General features: G+C 38.1%; 1 protein-coding gene across 1 annotated transcript in view; it reads right to left on the bottom strand.

Moving 5' to 3' along the window:
* The window catches only part of ASB3 (ankyrin repeat and SOCS box containing 3), a 143,500-nt gene that overhangs the window by 19,227 nt on the left and 100,227 nt on the right, over positions 1 to 24,046 (bottom strand). Inside the window, exons 5-7 of the mRNA XM_007954006.2 lie at positions 21,393 to 21,570; positions 18,382 to 18,579; positions 1,840 to 2,097 (exon numbers count right to left, since the gene is read on the bottom strand). Of these exons, the coding sequence (XP_007952197.2) occupies positions 1,840 to 2,097; positions 18,382 to 18,579; positions 21,393 to 21,570 (634 nt within the window). The remainder of the gene's footprint in view (positions 1 to 1,839; positions 2,098 to 18,381; positions 18,580 to 21,392; positions 21,571 to 24,046) is intronic.

Here is a 24,046-nt window from a genome sequence, read left to right as displayed (position 1 = left end):
GACCAACCTTACAAGAGATGCTAAAGGGAGTCCTTTGGACAGAGAACCAACAACAGCAAACAACTGACCATTAACACATATGGTGACATAATCCAGAAACCAACCCAGTTATGGAAGTATCCAAAGTAAATAAGCCTACAAGATTATGCACAGGGAAACAGAAATATCAATTGACAAATGAGGACAACTACAAACCAAAAAGAAGGGAAAAAAAACTGTCTAGTTACAGAACTTCTAGATGGTATGGAAGTCAAGACAACTACAAGATAGAATGGACTATTCTAAACTTGGGAAGAAAATTATAAATCACAGGGTAACCTCAAATAAAAATGATAAACCTTCACATCAAAATAAAAAAGAGAACCAGCACAAATATTTCGCAAATACTAAAACAACAGTCACAAAGGAGGTGATAATAAGATTCATAAACAAAATGAGCTCAGAATAGAAAATTATATGGAACAAAGAAATCAGCACCACCACAAAAAAGAACATAACAAAATGACAGCAACAAATTCATATTTGTCAATAATTACACTGCCAAAATAGTAAAAAGAGAACCTACGGACTGGAAAAAAATATTCAGCAATGACATATCTGACAAGGGACTTATTTCTGAAATTTATAGGAAATTCCAACACCTCAGCAACAAAAAGATTAGCAATCCAATTAAAAAATAGGCAGAAGACATGAATAGACACTTCACCAAAAGGGTATTCAGGCCACCAACAAACATATGAAGAAATAATCATGATCATTAAGAGAGATGCAAATCAAAACAACAATGAGCTACCATCTCACCCCATCACTAATGGCAAAGTTCAACAAAACAGAAAATAACAAATGCGGACAATGATGCGGAGAGATTGGGACTCTCGTACACTGCTAGCCGGACTGTCAAACGATACAACCACTGTGGAAAGCAGCATGGAGATTCCTTAAAAAGCTGGAATTAGAAATACCATTTGACCCAGCAATTCCATTACTAGGTATATATCCTAAAGTAGTGAGAGCCAGGATAAGAACAAATATATGCACACCCATGTTCATTGCAACACTATTTACAAGAGCCAAAAGATGGAAACAACGTAGGTGCCCATCAACTGAGGAATGGATAACCAAACTATGGTACATACACACAATGGAATACTATGCAACACTAAAGAATAATGTAGAATCTGCAAAACACTGTATAACATGGATGAACTTGGAGGACATTACGCTGAGTGAAAGAAGTCAATCACTGAAGAACAAATATAGTATAGTTTATTATTGTAAAAAGTCAAGGAAAGGTTTATATATGGAAGGAAACTTTCTTTGTTGGTTATCAGGGTTGGGAGGGAAGAGGAAGGAACACTTTAAAAAAAAGAAAAATGTGCTGACCCATTTAAAAAAGAAAAAAGAAAGGAAAGAAAAAATGATGTAACTACAAGTAAAAAAAAAATTCTAAATATGTATGGTAACTTCACAGTAGCTTTAAATCATATAAAATCAAAAGGGAAAATAGCTAAATAAAGTCATGTTTTGTTATTTATTTATTTTTTAAAGTAGTAGAAAAAATGTCCCTCTCAGAACAACTCACAGATATTCATCTCTTCATATCTCCTTCCAGTCACTTCTAACCTTTTCCCAAGACTGTATCCTGATACTCAAGTTCACCTTTAGTGAGCCTCCAACTCCTGCACCTCCACCCAGCCATCACATTTAACACACACACACACACACACACACACACACACACATCCTTCTCCCAACCAGGGATCTCAAGAAATCAGGGACAATTTAAGGTAGCATATTCATCCAAAAAGGGCTAGGGTCCACTGTGGTATGACTGCTTACCAAGAACCGCATAGTAGATGCAGTGGGTCAAATCCAGCAAGCAGGAGATGTGGCAACCATTCCTTATATTTTGTTTGTACTTTAACTGCATGATTTATAAATTCAGATATATGGCTCCATGATGTCAACGGGCAACCTTTCTTCAAAAAGTAGCGAAATACTGAAAACTTCTCAGACTTCAGGCAGTAGGCCAAATGAAGTTCATTTAGCTGGGCTCCATATTTCAAAAGAATATTCACAATTCCAAGGAATTCACAGCTGTACCATAGAAAATATATGTAAATAAAAAAATAAACAAGTCAGAATTTGACATAAATAATTCTTACAAATTGTTAACAGTAGTTACTTATAGAAAATAAGAATAGTAGATGAGAAAGTGGGTGGTTGAGATTGAGAATTAGAGACAGGGGTGGGGAGAGAGCATGGGTGTGTGTGTGTGTGTGTGTTACTTTTCACTTTACACCTTCCTGAAAGGTTTTCAATTTTCAACTATGAGCAGAAATTAAACTCTTATAATTTACAAAATTAATTTAAAATAAACATAATTTTAAAAATTATAATTGATAACAGAAAGCTCCTCTCAAATTGCGATGGGGGGGGTTCAATTATATCTCCACTATAAATTACTTGCCAAACAAAGTTGTTAAACAATGTGGTCAGTCCCTAAGGACAGATGACTCCAGGACTCTGCAAGACACCATTTTCCTTTAGTAATAGCATCAGCCAATTTCCCTCTTACTTTTAAATTTCCAGTGGTGAAAAACAGGGATACGCAAAAGCTTTTCTTTTTTTAATGAACAAATATTTAACTTATATTTTTTTATTTAAAAATTTATCTTAAATACTTTCATAGACAGGCATATCATTTTATATCTAGTAAACCACTATTTTGTTTTTTTAAAAGAAAAAAGAAATATTGTGTCATCCAATACTAGTAAAGGTGTAGTGAAATTGATTTAAACATAGTACAACCTTTTGCAAGAGAGCAAATTGGTTAAACATATCAAAAGAAGTATCACAGCCAAGTCACAAAGAGCACAGACTCTGGAGCTAGCCTGCTCAGCCACTTACTAGCTGTGTGACTCTGAGCTAATGTTACTTAACCTTTCTGATACATAGGGCTAAACAAACAAATGAACAAACATAAAAACCACTGCCGTGAAGTCGATTCTGACTCAAAGCAATCCTGCAGGACAGAGCAGAACTGTCCTATAGGGTTTCCAAGTATAGATACCTTTACAGAAGCAGACTGCCTCATCTTTCTCCCACCAGCAAAGAACTGGTAGATTCAAATCACCGACCTTTCAGTCAGCAGCCAAGTACTTAAGCATGGCGCCATCAGGGCTCCTTACCTAACCAAGGTATAGCTTTATAAATCTATTTATTCTTCAATTTGTGCTCCTTTAAAAGAATAAGTATTACTTTCTTTGCTATTAATCACTACACAACAATTATAAAAAGAAAAGAGTCTATAATTCCATAGTTTAGTAGTTAAAAAAAATTAATAATTTTGTTATTTTGTTGACGGTCTGACATCTTGCTATTTGTTCCTGATGAGAAGGCAGCCATCATTCATATTTGTTCTGAAAGCAGCCTTGAATGTAATGCATGCTCTCACCTGGCTGCTTTCAGATTCACAAAACCTAAGAGAATTTGTTGCCAGACAACCTGCACTACAAGAGATGCCAAAGGATATTCTTCTGACTGATGGTTCTAAACAGTATTACCAATTTATTTCAACCACTTTGACCACTTTAACTAGGCTTTCATTATTTTGCCTACAGTTATCACTTGCTGATGCTGCTATAGAACAGACAAGCTACATGTGAACTGCTGAACATGTTCCATTAAATATGCAGGAAAACTGTGAGAAAGACTTGAGATGCTGCCTCATTACGAATGTGATATAAAATTCTCAGGAAGCCTGGCAATGTTCCAGGTGTGTGTATTCACTGTGCAATACAGGGACTGGTGGAATTCTCCCCTTGAGCCATTTGAAATCATCAATAGCCTAAGCAATAATAGTGCTTAAAGACTGAGTCTGGAAGACATACTGTTGCTACAAAATAAAAAGGTGAGTATATGCATGTTGATAGTCTCTAAGCGCACCTTATTAGATTAAGTGCTACAGATAGATACCTTAGCCATTTTCCATTTGGAAAAAATTACAAAACCAGCAGCTTTCTTATTAAAATTTCAATATAGCACCTATGCTTGTAATTCAAGCTAAGAAAATTTTAATTTTGGCAATGCCAAAAGAGAAACCATCTCTCTCTAAAGCTGTGAGAGGAACATGTGTGCATATGATTTCCTATAATAGCAAATTTTGAGTACTTATCTGTACCAGACACTATGGTAAATGCATTTCATTCATGATTTGTTTTAATCCTCTGAACAACCCTAACAAAGAGGTTCTAGTATCATCCCTATTTTAGATGGAAAAACTGTAGTTACTGAGCTAGTAATTGGTAGAGTTGAGATAGTAATATCAAACCAAAATCTAACAGTGAGAATGATACAGAAAATATCTGAAAGATCTCTTCCCTAACACTAAGCTGAACACCTCATGAAATAGTCAAATTGAGGAATATATTTTAATGCCAGACCTACATTTCCCAAAGTATCTTCTATGGAACACTAGTCCCTGATAGTGTTCCATATAAAAAAAAGCTTTATAATGAAATCAACTTGAGAACCTTTATGTATTATACAGGAACCCTCATGACACAGTGGTTAAACACTTGGCTCCTGACCAAAGGGGGGCAATTTGAACCCACCAGCCACAGGAGAAAGATGAGGCAGTCTGCTTCTAGAAAGTTTTACAGTCTTGGAAACTCTATGGGACAGTTCTACTCTGTCCAATAGGGTCACTATGAGTCAGAATTGACTCCATGGCAATGAGCTTGGTTTTGGAGTACACTATACTTGAGTTCTAAAAGGAGATAATTTATTTTTAAATAGTATGCTAGTTAACATATTCAAATTATATGCTCAATATGCATACATATGCTCAACCTCCAGACACTTTTTCAGAAGTACCTATAAAATTACAGCAATGGGTCTGTTAAACTGAAAAAAGCATAATAAACAGAGTGTAAAATGTCTAGGAAGTGTGTAAACACAGGTAAAATACTGTATTTATTGTAAACATAAACTTTTCTCATGTTTCCAGACTTTTCAAACTTTTGTAGATCCATTCCCTTCTTTCAAATGCCAGTGAATTGGCATAAGATAGTTCTTAAAGTTTATGTTCTACCTCCCACTATGGTGAGTAGTGGTGATAAAGCACATCATCATTAAAAAAAAAAAAAAAAATTATTAAAGGCCCTCTAGGAAAGATACCTGTTTAGCACTGTTCAATTGTGTGCTTTTCAAACTTAATTAACCAGACAACTTCTTTTATTTGATGTAGTACTTATTAAAAGGAGCCATGGGGCCCAGTGGTTAAGTGCTCAGCTGCTAACCAAAAGAGGTTCAAACTCATCAGCCACTCCACAGAACAAAGACATGGTAGTAAAGATTTACAGCCTTGGCAATGTACCAAATGTAAGTGATCAACACAGTGGCACTGAGGAAGAAGAAGACATAGAGAGGTGAATGGGAGGTACAGACAACAGAGATGAACCCTCTTGCACATACAGTACTGCATTGTCAGTGAAGGCAAACATTTGATCTACAGGTGGATAGATGGGTAGACAAGCTGAACGATTAGGTATGACCATGCAGAGGGGAGTGTGCCCATGACCATGTACAAGGCTGGCAGACAATGATTCTACAAGTGTATTTGTATGAATTGCCAGGTACATAGTAGAGCTGACAAGAGACAAGATTGTAATCACTTCTTGGCCACAGCCAGGTACCCGGAGGGAGCGAGAAGTTGGGCCTTTGACTCAGGACCATGGTCACAGGAGACATATCAAGCTCAATTGGCATAACATACTACACAAAAAAAGTCTTCCATGTCCTACTTTGGTGAGTAGTAACTGGGATCTTAAAAGCTTGCAAGCAGCTGTCTAAATGCAACGATTGGTCTCTCCTCATCCAGAGCAAAGAAGAATGAAGAAAACCAAAGATTCACAGAAACAATTAGTCCAAGCCACTGGCACACCATGCGATCATCAACCTACATGACTATGAGACCAGAAGAACTAGATGGTGCCCAGCTACCACTGTCAACAACTCAGAGGGGGATCTATGTAGGAGATCTAGGATAGAGAGGGAGAACAATGTGGAACAACACTCAAAATCATATAGAAAAAAAAAGGGGGGGGGGGAATCAGGTTTGCTGGTCTGATAGACCCTGGTAGAACCCCTGAGACTATGGCCCCTAGCTACCCTTCACATCTGGAATTGAACCCACTCCTGTGGCTTCCAGCCAAACAAAAGATAGGTATATGAGCTGAACATTTACATCAGGTAGATGCACTCCTTGGAGAGATCAATCATGGGAGAATAAAAGGGCTGTGTAAGTATAAGGAGACAGCTCAGGGGGCAGGTGTGCATGTGAGTGAAGGACACAGGGAAGAGGTAACTATGGGGAGGAAATAGGAAGAGCTGTTGCATTGTGGGAAACTGCAGTCAATGTCATAAGACAGAACGTATGTGAACTGCTGTGTGGAAAATGAATTTGTTCTGTAAACTGTCACCCAAATCATAATAAAAATTTAAAAAAAAAAATTTACAGCCTTGGAAACCCTGTAATAGGGGCAGTTCTATTCTGTCCTAAAGAGTCGCTGTGAGTCGGAATAGACACAGGGGCAACTGAGTTTTAAAAAAAATACTTATTAACGATCTGCAGAATTATAATGCATGACAAATCAGACTTTGGAAAATGCACCAATTATTCACATGGAGCTCTGGTGTGTAGCGCCTAAGGCATTTGACTGCTAACCAGAAGGTTGGCGGTTCAAACCCACCAGCCACTCCTGTGAAGGAAGGTTGGGCAATCTACTTCTATAGTGATACTGCCTTGGAAACCCAAGGAGGGCTTGGTATGAGTCAGATCCAACTCCATGGCAGTGAGTTGGGTTGTTTTTTTTTTTTTTTTGGTGTGTTAGAATAGGCAAGAGCACACATTCCCAAAAGGCTTATAAAACTACCTAGTGCATACAGATGCTTTCCAACCCAACTGCCATTTGTACGCACAATAATAAACACAAAATAAACTGGAGGATCATAGAAATTTATCAGCATGTAATCAGCTTCTGGTCCCTGCAAAATATGGAAGGTAATTAAAAAAGTCTCAAATGCGCAAACTCCAGAAGTTCTGTATTACCTGATTATTACATGCCACTGAGAACACAGTAGACCTTAGGGCTTGGTCCCTCACCTCAGTTGCCAGTGAGTCAATTCTGACTCATGCTGATTCCATGTGTTTCAGAGTAGAACTGTACTCCATATCAATGGTGGTAATCTTTCAGAAGCAGTAGGCCTTTCTTCCAGCGCTTATATAACTTTTGGTTAAAATATAAATTACATGGGCTTATGCATGTATTTTCCTGAACACTTCTACAGACTTTTTTCTCAGGACTTGAAAGACAATCAGAAATATTGCTCAAGTCCAAGAGATTAAAAAGAAATAGTCCATCATGCTTAACATAAATATTAAGAACTAACTGATACATTATACATTATATAATCTGTGGATATCATCAGATACTGAAAAAGAGGAGAAATTTAAAAACTGAAAAAGAAATGTCTACATCCTTTGGGAGCGCTTATACATTTTTCTACCATTCTCCTCTTTGCAGTTCAAATATGTGCAGAGAAATAGGGTACAATAATAAAAAATTCAACAAGAAAACAAAATTTATTTTAAACTAAGAGAGAAACAGTCAAACGTCCTCAGCATTTTATATTCAATTGTTGTTGTTGTTGTTTGCTGTCGAGTCGGACCCGACTCATAGCAACCCCTCCTTGGGTTTCCGAGGCAGTATCACTACGGAAGTAGATTGCCCCATCTTCCTTCTGAGGAGTGGCTGGTGGATTTGAACCGCCAGCCTTCTGGTTAGCAGTCAAGTGCCGTAGCCACTATGCTACCAGAGCCAACAAAATATCTAACCATTAGCTGAATTATCAAAAGGTCATATAATAAGTGAACACTAATAGTAACTGAATGCTTTCTGTCCACCATGAGCTGAAAATAAAATGAAAACATGAAGTTTTGTCACATGTGTCCACATGTGAAATGACGACGACAATGGACACAATGATTTCCATGAAAAATATTGGATTAAAATGATCGCTATCATTTAGAAAGACAGATAAAATCAGGCCAGCTAATCCACGGTCCCCCTCCTAAAGCCATATATAAAAGGCATTAATATTTGTTCAAATTGACATGAAATTTCTCAGCTTCCCTCTTCTTACACCCATTCCAGTTGAAGGAATCCTTTTCTTCCATTTTCTCATTTGAGTTGAATAGCTCAACTGTGCCTCTGAAAGACTCACTTCATGTCACTGCAGCTGTTAACTTTTTAGCCCCAAAGGACACAGACTGCTTTTGCTATGGATCTGCACGGTGGTGGAGACACCTCTCCTTTATGCCTCGGAGTGGTGAGAAGAGTTAAAGGTCAGAGCTTCAAATGGAAGCTCATTCTCTCAAAGGGATACCCAGCAAAAATGTTTCAGAATGCTGTTCCGGAGCTAAAAAGTTGAGTCAACTGAATAAAATAACAAAGCAAGGAAAATTCAAAGCCCAAAGCCATTGTTTACATTTATTTTTTTCATCACTTTTTGATATTAATTGTACTACCTGCAGAAGGAGATAAGCCTCCTAAAAGACAGCAGATTAATAGCACAAGAAGGGCCAAAACCCTGAATTTACAGATCTCAAAGAAATATTAGAAAATATATTACAAATGAGAAAAATTTTTGGCTCACTAATACTTCAAGTAAGTGTTGATTATCTTTTTATACAATAATCTTAGACCAAATTCTCATTACTGTAACAACATACTGTTGCTATAAAAATAAAATTCTAAAACTTATACCACTAAATTTATTATTTATTACCAAGTCTATAAAAATCTGAATAATTAATAATTAGTTTGGAATGTGGCATCTTCCCAGTTCCCTGGTACTCGTTTTGTAACCAAAATTCAAATTATCATTAACTAGTAAATAAGGTACAGGAAACTCATACATTATTTCATTAACAAAAAATTTAATACACAATAGTGATTTTAAGTTAAAATTATATTCAATTATTCTTATTATTTGAATGTTAATTAATTTTAGGGATATGATTGTAGAGACTCCAAGTTTTAAGATTCTCATTTATTGAAAGAAATAACAAAAAATAACCATTTTTTCAGCTTTGATTTCTTTTTCTCAGACACTGGCTATATTATGTTCTGGATAGACACTAAAACAAAACCTACCGGGAAAATACAAGCTTTCTTGCTTGATCAGCAAGCTCTATACAGAGTCCAACAATGGTCTGTGTGATTTACACATTACATTTATATTGACTGACATGTAAGCTAACAAACAGCCAGACCTCAGGAAATATAAATATAGCATATATAGAGAGAGATAGCTGCCATTGAGTTGACTCTAACTCTCAGTGACCTTATACAACAGAGTGAAACATGGCCTAGTCTTGTGCCACCCTCATGATCACTGGTACAGGTGAGTCCATCATTAAGGCTATTGTGCCAATCCATTTCAACCAGGGACTCCCCCATCCTCACTGACCCTCTGCTTCACCAATACAATGTCCTCCTCCAGCAAGTGATCCCTCCTGATGATGGGTACAAAACAAGCAAGTTGGACAACATTCTGTTGTGATCCATAAAGTTTCTACAGGCTAATTTTCAGAAGTGAATCTCCAGGCCTTTCTTCCTTGTCTCTGTCATTATTTGAATGATGAAATCTGGAAGCTTCAGTGAAATTTGTCTACCATGAGTGACCTATATTCTGGTGGTATAGCTTTGAGGATCACAGCAACATGCAAACCATCACAGTATGACAAATAGTCGTGGAAACATAGTATAGGGTGTTAAAATTTAATTCTTTTTTTTTTTCTAGATAAATAAAGGATGGCAGGGAGAAGAGAAGTAACCTTGGTATTTTCCTTCTATGTGCCAAAAATTATGCTATGTACTATATGTACATCAACTCATTTATTATTGTCGTTGTTGTTGTTATTTGCCGTCAAGTCGCCCCCGACTCATAGCGACCCCTCCTTGGGTTTCCGAGGCAGTATCACTACGGAAGTAGGATTGCCCAACCTTCCTTCCGAGGAGTGGCTGGTGAGTTTGAACCGCCAGCCTTCTGGTTAGCAGTCAAGTGCCTTAGGCACTATGCTACCAGAGCTCCTCAACTCATTTATATATACACATTAATCAGGAACATATCTAATTATGACACTAGCAAACTCACTGCCACTGAATTGATTCTGACTCACAGCAACGCCCACTGGGGTTCCAAGGCTGTAAATCTTTACAGAAGTAGATTGCCTCATCTTCCTTCCACAGTGCAGCAGGTGTATTTGAACTGCTGACTTTGTGGTTAGCAGCCAAATGCCTTTTTAAGGTTTAGTCCCTTGGGACACACCCCCTCCCTTTCAATTAAATTCATCACAAAACAGATAATAATGGTGCAGATATACCAAAAGTTAGTCTATTGCCATAGGTCCTATGTAAACAAAAGAAAGTCATTTAGAAGGACTAGGAGAACACACTCCATAAAACAGTGACTTTGATGTTTTAACATTTTTTTTCTTTTTCACAGGCTATGACAGTATTTTCCAATGACTTTTCTCACTGAAAATTTATCTTACTAATTAAAACTACATCTGATTCAACTGCAACAAGTTCTCACACGGCAGAAATTAGCAGATAAACCCTTGAAAGCCATCAAAGCAGATTTCAATTACACTCTATAGGGCCTCTTCAAAGAGCCATGTTTCCAAGAGGTGCAAAAAGCAAAGTTTGTTAGCTCATTATCTATGGCTCAGGACACCACACTGCTTCCTCTTTATGTTTGATTTTCGGCAGTCTGATTGTTTTGAGCACAGTTTTCTTTGGATTTATCCTGTTAGGGTTCAGAAAGCTTCGTAAATCTGTGAATTGCTATTTTTCCAATGTTGAGAAGTTTGGATCCATTACTAATTCACATAGTATCTCTTCACTACTATCCTTCCCCTCTCCTGAAGTCTAATGCCATGAATATCAGACCTTTTAAGATAACTGTTTAGCTCCCTGAGTCTCTGGTTCCCATTTTCCCCAAATCTTTTTTCTCTCTTCTGTTTGGATAACTTTTCTTTTTTAAAATTTTTATTGTAATTTGGGTGAAAGTTTAGAGAGCAGGTTCCTACACACAACTGGGGGAGCCCCTTCTCCAGCTCTCGATTCTCCAGGATTCTTCTTATACTCTCTAGCCCACAGGGTTTTCTTTACCTGATGCCTTGGTCAGAAAAACAAGGTTTCTATTGGGATTTTAGCTGCTGGTGCCACTGCTGATACTCAAATACAGACTGGGGCCTGTTCTCTGGGTAACATCATGAGGACCAAGAAAAAATATAAAAGAAGAAGAAACTGGGAAAATCACCTCCACATGGGCCACTTTACCAAGTTACCACTCCCTTCCACAATATCCCTGCTTCTGATAACCTTAGAATACTTAAGAGTTTTTGTATTTTGAACAGTTTTAGTTGTAACTAGCAACAGAGAATGCTGTACTGGGCTTACTTCATCTAGGCCATAAGTAGCACCAAATTGCTTCTGAAGAATTTCTTAGCAGCACTGAAGTTTACACAGAAAAAAAAATTCTACAGAGTAGCTTAGATATAAGAGGTAAACCAACTGTGAAGCTCCCTAAAGTACAACTTTGGAGTATTTACGAAAGAAATAGAATATTGACTATTTATATGCTCCTACTGAAGAATAGGACAATATTTTATATCTACAGTTAGCCTAGATACAGCAGAAAAACATAGGTTTCTTGCCTTTCATGAGTCAATATATTAACAAACACTTCTTTGTTAGAGGAAGAAGAAAATAATAGAGTAAATAATACCAAAGATTAATTTTCTTGTTACGTTTTAAGTTCTTAAAAGATAGGACTCACGTTTCCAGTTTTCACAGTAAATTTAATAGGGGTTGTTAATTGCCTACTATATAACAAATGGTCAGTTAATGTTATTGACTGATTTGTAGAAATCAAAGAAGAAAATAAACTGCTCCTAGAATTTCAACTAATCTTGGAAAATCCAGTAGCCTATTTAAGACTTTTCCCACCAAACGTTAATTATATGAATCTATAAAAGGCATAAACAAGACCAACAAATCCTGAAGGAGTAACATTAATTTTAAGGTGCTTAAGTGTTAACAGGGGCACTGTTGGTATGGTTTTATTCAAATGACACTTAAAGATGATGAGGCATGAGCTTAGCTCTTGTGACAAAAAAGACCAAGAAACCATTCCTATTATGAAGGCCAAAAAAGACCACCAATACACTGGAAACACATAGTCACAAATTACCTAAAACTATTATGTTCTAATAAAAAATATTCAACTCTGATCTAATATATATATATATAAACTCCACTAAACTCCACTTATACATATAATGGAGTTTGATGTACTGAGAAAGACAACTGGAAGACAAAAAGTCATCAATGCAGTCTTCTGAAGGTAAGCTGAAAGAATTAGTGCTCTTCCATTTAGAAACTTGAGGGGACATTCAGTAAAATTCTATGCTATCATGAAAGTTATGCATAGGGTAAGCAGATCTATATGAACCAAATTTCCAAATACTCAGCATAAAATGTATATACCTGGAAGCTTAAATTCTGAACAAATAAGATGAACTATTATTTTACATAGTAAACGTTTAAGTTTTGTATCTGATTACTCTAAGAGATTGTAAAGGCTGAGAAGTCTAGTAAATAAGCTCTTGATAAATATTTAAATTAAATTTCAGGGAAGCCAGTAAAATTTGAGATATGCCTGCAACCTCTTTTGCATCATTAAAAACAGCAGGATCTACCTGTCAAACTTATTTCATTACTAAACAGACCACAGATATTACTCAATAAGCCTTTTCTTACAAGCAACCTTATTCTTACTCTCTACTGTAAAAATTGAGGGATCTGTCTTAGTTATCTAGTACAGCTATAACAGAAATACCACAAGTAGTAGAGTTTAGCAAACAGAAATTAATTTTTTCACAGTTAGTGTAGTAGTGAAGGTTATAGTTAAGCTGGCTGGACCCACTTCAGAGTGGCTGGGCAACCAGTGGTAGTTATTCCCCATGATGAGACTGGCAATTAATTCCATGGTGGACTCTGACGTGAGCAACTGAGTAGCTGCTTTAGGAATGTAGTCTGCTTCCCGCATATAAGGAGAAGCTTTGGGAATGGTCTACAGCTTTTTGGCACATTTGGCCCCTGCATGTAGCCAAGTCTTCATTCAGCAGCCTACCATGCTCTGACAATCTTGGGACTTTTTCTGGACTTGAATTAGTGGCTTGCGCCATGTTGTTTGGTAATATTGGGACTGAAGCCCAAGGTTGAAGGGCTTTCACCCAGCCCTAGAGCCTGGCACTTTGAACTTGGGACTTCTAGTCTCCAAAACCATAAGAGAATAAACTCCTGTTTGTTCAAGCCATCCCATTTGTGGTATTCCTATTAGAGAGGCACCAGGTAACCAAAAATTAGGAAGCCAGAAGCCCAAATTCAGGATGCTATTTCTAGAGTAAGATTTTCTTTTTCTGTTGGCTCTGAAGAAAGGTCTTTGTGTCTTTTAGCTTCTAGAATGCTCCTGTGCAATCTTCATGTGTCTTAGCATCAATCTTTCCCTGGGTCTAAGAGGTTCTCAGCACAAGGACTCTGGGTCCAAAGGATGAGCTCCACTCCCACCTCCTCTTTCTTAATGGTAGGAGGTCCTTCCTTCTCTGCTCACTTCTCTCCTCTTTTACCTCTTATGAAATAAAAGGAAATGTACGCCACATCCCAGAAATAGTACCCTTACATCAGATCTGGGCTGTGACCTAAGTAAGGGTATTGTATCCCACCCTAATTCCTTCACAACTGATGGATGGATCACATCAAATCACATGATAGCGGATAATTACATCATTAGATAAGTGCCAAATTACATAATTACATCACTGTCAAACCACTGAGAATCATGGCCCAGCTCAAATTAGGGGACACAATTCAAGCCATGACAGGATCTTGTTGTTACTATTGTTACATGCTGTTGAGTCAGCTCCAACTCATAGCGATCCTATGTCCAACAGAATGAAACACTGCCCAGCCTCATGATCCTTGCTATACCTGAGCCCATCGTTACACTGATTGACAGCCACTGTGTCAATCCATCTCATTGAGGGCCTTCCCTTTTTCTTTGACCCTCCACTTTACCAAGCATGATATCCCTCTGCAGGGAATGGTCCCTTCTGACAACATGACCAAAGTAGATGAGATGAAGTCTGGTCATTCTCGCTTCCAAGGAACATTCTGGCTGCACTTCTTCCACGACAGATTTGTTAGTTCTTTTAGCAATTCATGGTACTTTCAGTATTCTTTGCCAATACCACAACTCAAAAGCATCAACTCTTTTTTGGTCTTCCTTATTCAACCAGCTCTCAGCATTTGAGACGATTGAAAACACCATGGCCTGGGTTAGGCGCACCTTAGTCTTCAAGGAGACATCTTTGCTCTTCAGCTATTGAAAGAGGTCTTTCGCAGCACATTTGCCCAGTGTAGTATGTCGTCTGATGTCTTGGCTACTGCTTCCATTGGTGTTGATTGTGGAATCAAGTAATATAAAATCTTTAACAACTTCAATCATTTCTCCATTTATTGTGATGCTGCTTATCGGTCCAGTTGTGAGGATTTTCATTTTCTTTATGTTGAGATGTAATCCATACTTACTGCATACTATAGTCTTTAATCTTCATCAGTAAGTGCTTCAAGTCATCCTCACTTTCAGCAAGCAAAGTTCTGTCATTAGAGACTAATTATTGGCCAGAAACTAGTAAAGCAGCCGTAAATTGTCATGTCATTCATTTTTACCTCATGGGATCACGGTCAATTGATAAAACAAATATTTCAGAGCTTTTTTTAAACTTAATTACTTTGACTCACATACATCAAATGTATTAAAATTCTACATACCAAATACATTAGAAATGCAATAATATCTACAATTGAGAGAAAAAAAAACCTCACTGCTGTCGAGTCGATTTGACTCATAACAACCCCTCCTTGGGTTTCTGAGGCAGTATATCTACAGAAGTAGATTGCCCAACCTTCCTTCCAAGGAGTAGCTGGTGAGTTTGAACCACAAGCCTTCTGGTTAGCAGTCAAATGCCTTAAGCACTACCTCACCAGAGCTCCCAATATGTACAATACTAAAGTGTTATTCTGTTGTTGTTGTTATGTGCCGTCGAGTCAGCCCCAACTCATGGCAACCCCTCCCTCGGTTTCCGAGGCGGTATCACTACAGAAGTAGATTGCCCCATCTTCCTTCCTCCTAGTGGCTGGTGGGTTTGAACCACCACACCAGCCTTCTGGTTAGTAGTCAAGTGCCTTAGGCACTATGCTACCAGAACTCCTAAAGTGTTATTCTAGGCCGGTATAAATATAAATTTCAAGTGATAAATAATAGCCTAAAATGCAGTCACCCTTACTGAATGAAGTGCTATTTTTTATTCTTAAATTGTTCCGATAACCAAAGATATCACAAAATTTCCACATTTACTTTAACACACTGAAAGCATTCCCTAAAATTACTATACTAAAAATGTAATCCAGATCCAAAAAGGGAAGGGAAGAAAATCTGATACTACCACCTCATTTTCTACAGCTTTACTGAACAAGACAGACATGGAGGTTTTTCTATTTGTCTATTTTCTGTTTTTAAGTTAATAATTTAGCACCGACAAAGATACTTAGTTTCACCATGAAAAGTCACTGTTTCGGTTACCTAGTACCCCTCTGGGAGCTCTGGTAGCACAGTGGCTAAGGCAGTTGACTGCTAACCAGAAGGCTGGCGGTTCAAACCCACCAGCCACTCCTCAGAAGGAAGATGGGGCAATCTACTTCCATAGTGATACTGCCTCGGAAACCCAAGGAGGGGTCGCTATGAGTTGAATCCGACTTGACGGCACATAACAACAACAACAACAACAACAACAGAACCCCTCTGACAAGAAATTACCACAAATGGGATGGCTTGAACAAACGAGTTTATTCTCTTACAGTCTAGAGGTTTTAAGTACAAGTTCAAAGTGCCAGGCTCTAGGGGCTGGGTGAAAGTCCCTCGACCTTGGCTTCAGTTCTACCTCCTGCTTCTGGCCCACTGAAGCTAGAGGCATTTCTTCACTCAGACAGCTGCTGGCTGCTGAGACTGACAAGCCCCAGGCTGACAAGTAAAAAGTCACAGTCCCAATGTTACCAAACCATATTGCAGGCCATTTATTCAAGTCCATCAAAAGTCCCAAGGTCAGCAGAGCATGGCAAGCTGCTGAACAACGACATGGCTATATGCGGGACTCAAGCATGCCATAAGCTAGAGACTGTTCCCCAAGGCTTCTCCTTATATACAGGAAGCAGACCACATCTCTAAGGCAGCTACTCAGCTGCTCACAGTAGATTCCACCACGGAGTTGATTACTGGTCTCATCATGTGGAATATTACATCCAGCTGCCCAGCCACTCAACCAGGCCCAGCCAAGTTGACACACAAACTGAACTGCCACAATTCCAGTCCTTGTCAACTTGGCACCTGTACAGATCTTCATTGGGTGGCATTTGTATGGATCTCCTTCACTGGGTGGCTCCAGTCCCCTAGTTCCTAAGTGGTGACCTCACCCCCTTGGCCTGGCGGGCCCTGTTCCTCTCCCTCTTGGGCATGGCAGTTCAGCTCCCTCGCTCTTGGGCAGTGGCTATGGCGCCATCCCATTGGCTCACATAAATGAGCATCCCCACACTCCAGAACCAAGTTGGTGAAGGTCTGGCTCTTTGAAACCTAGGGGCCTGTGGTGGTTCCACCCCCAAAGGCCATCGTCCTACCCTTTGAGGCACAGGCAGTTCTGCTTCCTGTTTCCTTGGGGTCTCTCCAGTTCTACTAATTAATGCTGAAGCAACCCACTCTTCCAGAAATCTTCCTACCCAAAAAGCACTCAGCTTTCTTGCTCCATGGGCTGACCAATCTGCTACTCCATTTCATGCCGGTCTCTTCTACCAATTAACACCCGAAGGCAACCCACTCCACCAGGAAGCCGCCTACCCAGTGACATCTAGCTTTCTCCTCCGTGGGCTGGTAAGGCTGTCGCTGTCTCATCCCAGTCTCTGGGCTCTGCTACTGTCATCTGTCTTGTTGGTCTCTCTGCTCTGCTTCTGTCATTTCTCATGCCAGTCTCTTGGCTCTGCTCCTGCCATCTCTCATGCTGTATGCCAGGGTCTCTCCTCTGAGGTCTCAGGTCAAGTATGCATTCCACTCCTATTTCCATATTTTAGGTATCTGTCAGAGCAGCACTCCACTCTCAGTATCATATGCTGTTCTGGTTACCTAATACTGCTCTGATAAGAATATACCACAAATGGGATGGCTTGAACAAACAGGAGTTTATTCTCTTATGGTCTGTAGGCTTTAAGTCCAAGTTCAAAGTGCCAGGCTCTAGGGGCTGGGTGAAAGCCCCTCGACCTTGGGCCTCAGCTCTGCTTCCTGCTCCCAGCCCACTGAAGCTAGAGGTTTTTCTTCACTCAGACAGCTGCTGGCTGCTGAGGCTGATAAGCCCCAGGTTGACAAGTGAAAAGGTACAGGCCCAATATTACCAAACCACACAGCAGTCCATTTACTCAAGTTCGCTGAAAGTCCCAAGGTTGGCAGAGCATAGTAGGCTGCTGAACAACAATACAGCTACATGCAGGGTTCAAGCATGCCATAAGCTAAACACCGTTCCCCAAGCCTTCTCCTTATATGTAGGAAGCAGACCACATCTCTAAGGCAGCTACTCAGCCACTCACAGTAGATTCCACCATGGAGTTGATTACCATTCTCATCATGGGCAATACTACATCTAGCTGCCCAGCCACTCAGCCAGGCCCAGGCAAGGACACACAAACTTAACTACCACAGTCACTTAAGAATACATCTTCCTATTTGGTGTGGTTGTTGGTTGCCATGGAGTTAATTCCTGCTCATTGTAACCCCATGTGTACAGAGAAATGCTCCAACTTTTCAAGGCTGTGATCTTTTGGTAGCAAATCACCAGGCCTATCTTCCAAGGTGGCGTAGTGCCTAAGGCATTTGACTGCTAACCAGAAGGCTGGTAGTTCAAACCCACCAGCCACTCCTTGGATGGAAGACTGGACAATCTACTTTCATAGCAACACCACCCAGGAAACCCAAGGAGGGGTCACTATGAATCAGAACCAATACAACGGCAGTGAGTTTGATTTTTTTTTTTGTTTTTGTCTTCTAAGGTACCTCTGGGTAGTCAAGAACTTAGCCATCTGCACCACACAGGCACTCTCATCTCCATATGGCACAAAGGAATGAAAATACAGCAAATATACATACTCCTTTTGGAAAGCCATACACATGGGAGAATTGAAGCCAAACACTAGACACATCTGGGCATCTGGGCTGTAGCCATTCTGAAGTAGTATTTCTAGGCAGTCTTCACGTTCTCCAAACACTGCTGAGTAAACAGGGCTCACTTTGTCTGGCCCAGTGTCACAGGCCCGGTCAGTAAATGGAATTAACAATTCCAAGATTCTGCAAATACATAAATTCAGAAGCATTTAATGTTTTTATATGTATATGAGTATAGGCAAACATTTCTACAGCATGAATTTTAAAAGTCAACTTAAGAATTCTTTCTATCTTCAGTATACTTTATACTGAAGTATACTCAAATTACATTAAAATTATTTTAAAATTCTCATATGCTCCATAGTTATCCCAAAATGTTACACTTATTATTGTTGCTTAATACAAAGTTCTTTGTATTTATTTAGCTCTTTGTAAATATCTGAAAGAGAATTATGTTTCTGTAAGTAAACAGATAACATGTTTTCCTTTAGAGTTTTTGACAAATTGTTTAACTTCACACTGACAGTATTAAAAACTTCATTGCACAGAACACAATGCCAATATAAATTTGCATCAAGAAAATATTTCCCTTCTTAAAGTACCAACTAAGTTTCATTTTTCTAATTAGTAGGAATTTTTGAAGATAGTGAATGACATGAAATGAAGAATATTATTCTCATCAAGATGACGTCACAATTTCTGTTTATGTTGCTCATAATATTCTATTCTCTGAAAAGAATATGAGCTCTTTAAATATTGGCACCAATTTCTAAAGAAGTGAGTTGCTAAGTAGAAAAAGTTTTAAAGAAAATCATTAGAACCTAAGTTCTTATATTACCTGTAACTTTAAATGACTCATGTAAAATTGAAAATAAAATAAAACCGTATGAGTAACCAAAACAAAAACAAACCTGTTACCATTGAGTTGATTCTGACTCACAGAGACCCTACAGGACAGAGTAGAACCTATAGGGTTTCCAAGATTGTAATTTTTATGGACGCAGACTGCCTCATCTTTCTCCCACATTGCAGCTGGTGGGTTTGAACTGCAGACTTTTTGGTTGGCAACCAAACGTTTTAAAGTAACCAGGAAATTCCCTTTCTTTCTTGGAAAAGATAGGCAGGGCTACTCCAATGTACCTTTATAACGTTCTCTTTGCAGCCTACTCTATGTATGGTAGGTCTAAGATAATAACATTTAAGGAGAACTTTTTTTCACAGAAGGGGATACCTTAGAAATAAGCTATCAAGGAAATAATCAGTGACAAACATAATTCTCAAAATTAAGGGCAACTAAGGTCAAATTCCAAAGAGGGTTTTAGTATCAATTTAAAAGCTCAGAGAGCTATAAAGAAATTATATTTAAGATTTATGTTTAAATAAATGATCAAGAAATAAGAAAAATATCAAATTTAAACACCTAAATATTTTGTTAAAATAGTCTGCTTATTATCTCTTAAATTTAATAAATGTGTTTTTTAAAATTTTTTAAAATGGGTTGGAAAAATCATCTATTCTACAAGGCCCAAACTTACAATTATCTTTAAGGAAACAGTAAAATAACGTGCCACCTAGTGGCATAATGACCAAACTACAGAATCTATTTTCCTACTGCGCGAAACATCCTGTTTTGTTGTTATGTGCTATGGAGTACTTTTCAACGGACAGTGACCCCATGTGACAGATGTGGCACAAATAATCAGGTGCTTGACTACTAACTGAAATGTTGGTGGTTTGAACCCACCCAGAGACTCTGCAGGCGAGAGAAAGACCTGGCTACCTGCTTCTGTAAAAATTACAGCCAAGAAAACCCTATAGGGCAGTTCTACTCTGTTCCATGGGGTTGCTATGAGCTGAAATCAACTCAATGGCACTTAACAACAGCAACAATAACAAACATGCTAAATAATGGCTGTTATACTATTACTCTTTTAATTAAATAATACTATTTGTAGGTATAAAAATTATTGTAGAATTATGACTTTACAGATTTTAAACATGTATCTTAAAAAAACTGTTCATTGCTACTTCATCAGAGATATGACTGGGTTAATTCTTCTAAGGGAGCCTTGGTTGCAGAAATGATTAAGAGCTCAACTGCTAACTGAAAGGTTGGTGGTTCAAACCCACCCAGCTGTTTCGTGGGAGAAAGACCTGGAGATCTGGTCCCATAAGGACTGAAACCTAGAAAACCCTATGGGGCAGTTCCACTCTGTCACATGGGGTAGTCATGAATTGGAACAGACTTAACAGCATGAAATAACATACCACCTTCTAACAATACTAGAACATCCAATTACAGGAAGCCCCAACTTTTCTTAAGTCCCTCTCTCTCCAGAAAATACCAATAATCTCATAGGAACCTTTAGCTAACAAAGAATCTTAATAGAGGCAGAGGAACAGACTGAGTTGGATGTAAGACTAAATAGAAAAGTCCTGTCCAAAGGTCCAAGATGAGGACACACTAAAGAAACACTCGACTCCAACAGGGGTTACAAACCCAAAAGCTTTCCCTGGTCAGGAAGGCAAAGTAAGTAAGTGAAGAACACCATCAGATTGCTGCCTAAAGATCCCTGGGATAAAACTGGGAAGGAGAGACTATATGGCCATTGCCGGAGAAACCAGAGGGAAGACCCTTAAAATTCTGAAAAAGTCCCTGTTGTTGTTGTTATGTGCCGTCGAGTCGGCCCCGACTCATAGCAACCCTTCCTTGGGTTTCGGAGGCAGTATCACTTCAGAAGTAGACTGCCCAACCTTCCTTCCGAGGAGTGGCTGGTGGGTTTGAACTGCCAGCTACTCGACCTCATACCTAAGTATGAGACTAAGAGGAGCTGGGGATGGCACAGGAGACAGATTAGGGGTGAATCAGTCACCCAGTAAATTGGTAGGGAAGGGAATCCTAAGACTTCTACTTGGAGGTGATGGGTCTGGCCCAGAATATTTCTTATTAGCTCTTAATTGTGAGTTCATTTTTATTTTCAGTTTTTAACACTTACTTTGTATGGCCCATTTGTGCAGCTGCATGAATAGGTAACTGCCAATTATCCTCATTACAGTAAAGATCAGGATCTGCCCCACTGGACAGCAAAAGCTCCACACATTCTCTGTGGCCCTCTTGAGCAGCAATGAACAAGGGAGTAGCTTTGTCCAAGGCTTGACAATTGACATTTGCACCTAAGGCAAAAGACAAAATAAAGCATTTAGCAGGTAATCTTCATTTATGCAAGCAAAGCACCATGATAATCAACATAAATTTCAAAGCAGTGATATAAAGAAAGGGCTTTATGGTACAAAAGTCTCTCTCCCTCAATGGATACTACTGAATAAACATTTATTTTGCTAACTTGTTGGTAATCATTTAAACTGCTTTTGCTTTTATGTCTTCAAGAAAACAAGTGACTAATAATTTAGAATTTATTTTCAACCTAAAACAAAAATCCTATTCAATGAAAGATTTATTTCTTTCTAATTCCTTCTCCAATAAGCACTCTTTGGGGAAAATGAGTAATTATTCAAAAAGGAAAAATATCAACTATGAATAAAGTTTTTTATAATTACTGAAAAATATTAGAAGAATTCTAAATTATAACACTGTATAGCTGCAACTAATCACTTCAAACTAAGATTTGTAAAAATAATCACCAGGAAATATGACATATCATGCTGGCTATGCCTTAAAACTAGTATTGACTATATTGCTTAGGACATCCCTTTCTTTCATGACCACTACATGATAAATAAAGCCCATAATAAAAGGGTCTATTTAAATAGGTTTCAGAGTTGATTTTAAAAAGCTTAAGTCCAATGAAGTTATTTAGACACCACCAGGTAAAGAAGATTTGAAAGGCTGAAAATGACCCAAACTTTTGTGAAGGTTTTGAAAATAGCAGATGTCCCCAAATGTTTCTCAGTGGCAAATAAAGTGCTAAATATGGTAAGTATGGTTGTGTTACATGACCAGGGGAATTTTTAATTTTCTAGACTATATCTCAGAGGAAAAATAATTATCAAGGAGAAAAAGACTAACTTTTATTATAAAAGATTCCCATAAATACACCGTGAATAAACTGAAGCCCTGAGATGGGTCAAAATTATGCAAAATACAAATGTTAAGTTTAAGAGTCTATGGAACCTTCAGAAATCCCAAAAGGACATTCAACATATCCAGACAACTAGAACCTTCTTGATTTAATCTAGGTAGATGCTTCATCTTCTGCCAGACTCAGAAAAAAAGAGAAAACACCATCACCAAAAAGGATTAAGTCAAGAAAGAAACCTGCTTAACTTTGTTTTTAATCAAAGCTTCATTTTGATTGATAATTTCAAAGTGTCAGAAAAAATAAGGACCCAGTCCGTTTAAGACTGCAGACAAAAAGGCTGGAAAATGATGGCTAATTAACTGAAAAGAAAACCATTTTAAGGAGCTGGAAAGATATACAGTTACATTATAAATGTATCTTTTTAAACTGACTATTCATAACTATTCAGAGAAGAGAAAAGAAAGCAAAAAAGAGCTAAGCAAAACAAGTACTTAGTGTTTCAACTAAGAGGAGACAAACTCAGCGTTAGCACAGAGCCTTAAGGTGCAATTAAATCTATTTTAATCTAAATATTAGTTAGACGCTAACAACTTATGAGACTAAAGTCATAAATTAAATTAGGACAGTCCTCAGGAACGTACAACACAGTAGGAGGAGGAAGAGCAGAAGGCAAAAGGCCTGGGCCCAAACCCTAATTCTATCAGGAATAGTTTTCAGATCTCTGGCAAGGCCCTTACACTCTCAGGGCCTGGGATTGTTAGTCTAAAAAATACATGTTTGAATAAATAATTTTGGAGATTCTGCTCAACTCCAAGATTTATAGACTCAATATTTGTAACAGATACCCTAAACTGGCACTTAATGAATGTTTGTTTGTTCTTATTTCATCTTCAGTATTACAAGATTGGTAAAGAGAAAGCAGAAATAAGAAAATATATGCCCTTCTCTCTAAATAAGCTTCATTTCATATATTTGGAGGAGCTTATAAAAAGCTAAAATTAAAAACAAAAAATAAAACCACCACCAGCAATCTGGTAGTATTCCCCTGCTTCTCTCAACAATCCATCTTCGTCAGGTTAAGCATTATGAGTGTATACACAGTGCTTGGGAAGAATTTAAAAGTCCCTATAGAACAAACACTTGTGCTCACAAAAATATCACAGAATAAGAATGCCACCTTAACACCATCTCCCCCAGCAATGCTAAATGTGTAATGGTTGCCATGGAGGAAACTGTAACAGTTTTATGTTGCTATTAACATAATAAAGTATACACATGCTTTGAAATAAACACAGAATTGATCAAAATATATAACTCAAAGGCCTAATATACAAAATAGCTTTCAAATAAATTAATTAAGCCTAAAATAGTCTTGTACCCTAGAGAGCTGAAGCTGTTCAGGTCCCAATAAGAAAGGATGGCCCCATCATTCAACTTGCCAATAAACCTGCTTTAGAGATAGATCATTATGTTCCTACTCAAATAAATTAGTAGCTGTGTATTGCATTATGTTAGTAATAGACACTTAGTAACCAAGCTGATAAATCAACTTGTACTTAGTCTTATTTACCACTTACATAAAACCATTAAATTTCACAACCTGATTTATA

Source organism: Orycteropus afer, unplaced genomic scaffold (assembly GCF_000298275.1).
Source record: "Orycteropus afer afer isolate SDZICR_OR568_19922 unplaced genomic scaffold, OryAfe1.0 scaffold00424, whole genome shotgun sequence".
NCBI lineage: Eukaryota > Metazoa > Chordata > Mammalia > Tubulidentata > Orycteropodidae > Orycteropus > Orycteropus afer.
The sequence above is the reverse complement of the archived record's forward strand: the minus strand, read 5'-3'. Positions and strand labels throughout refer to the sequence as shown.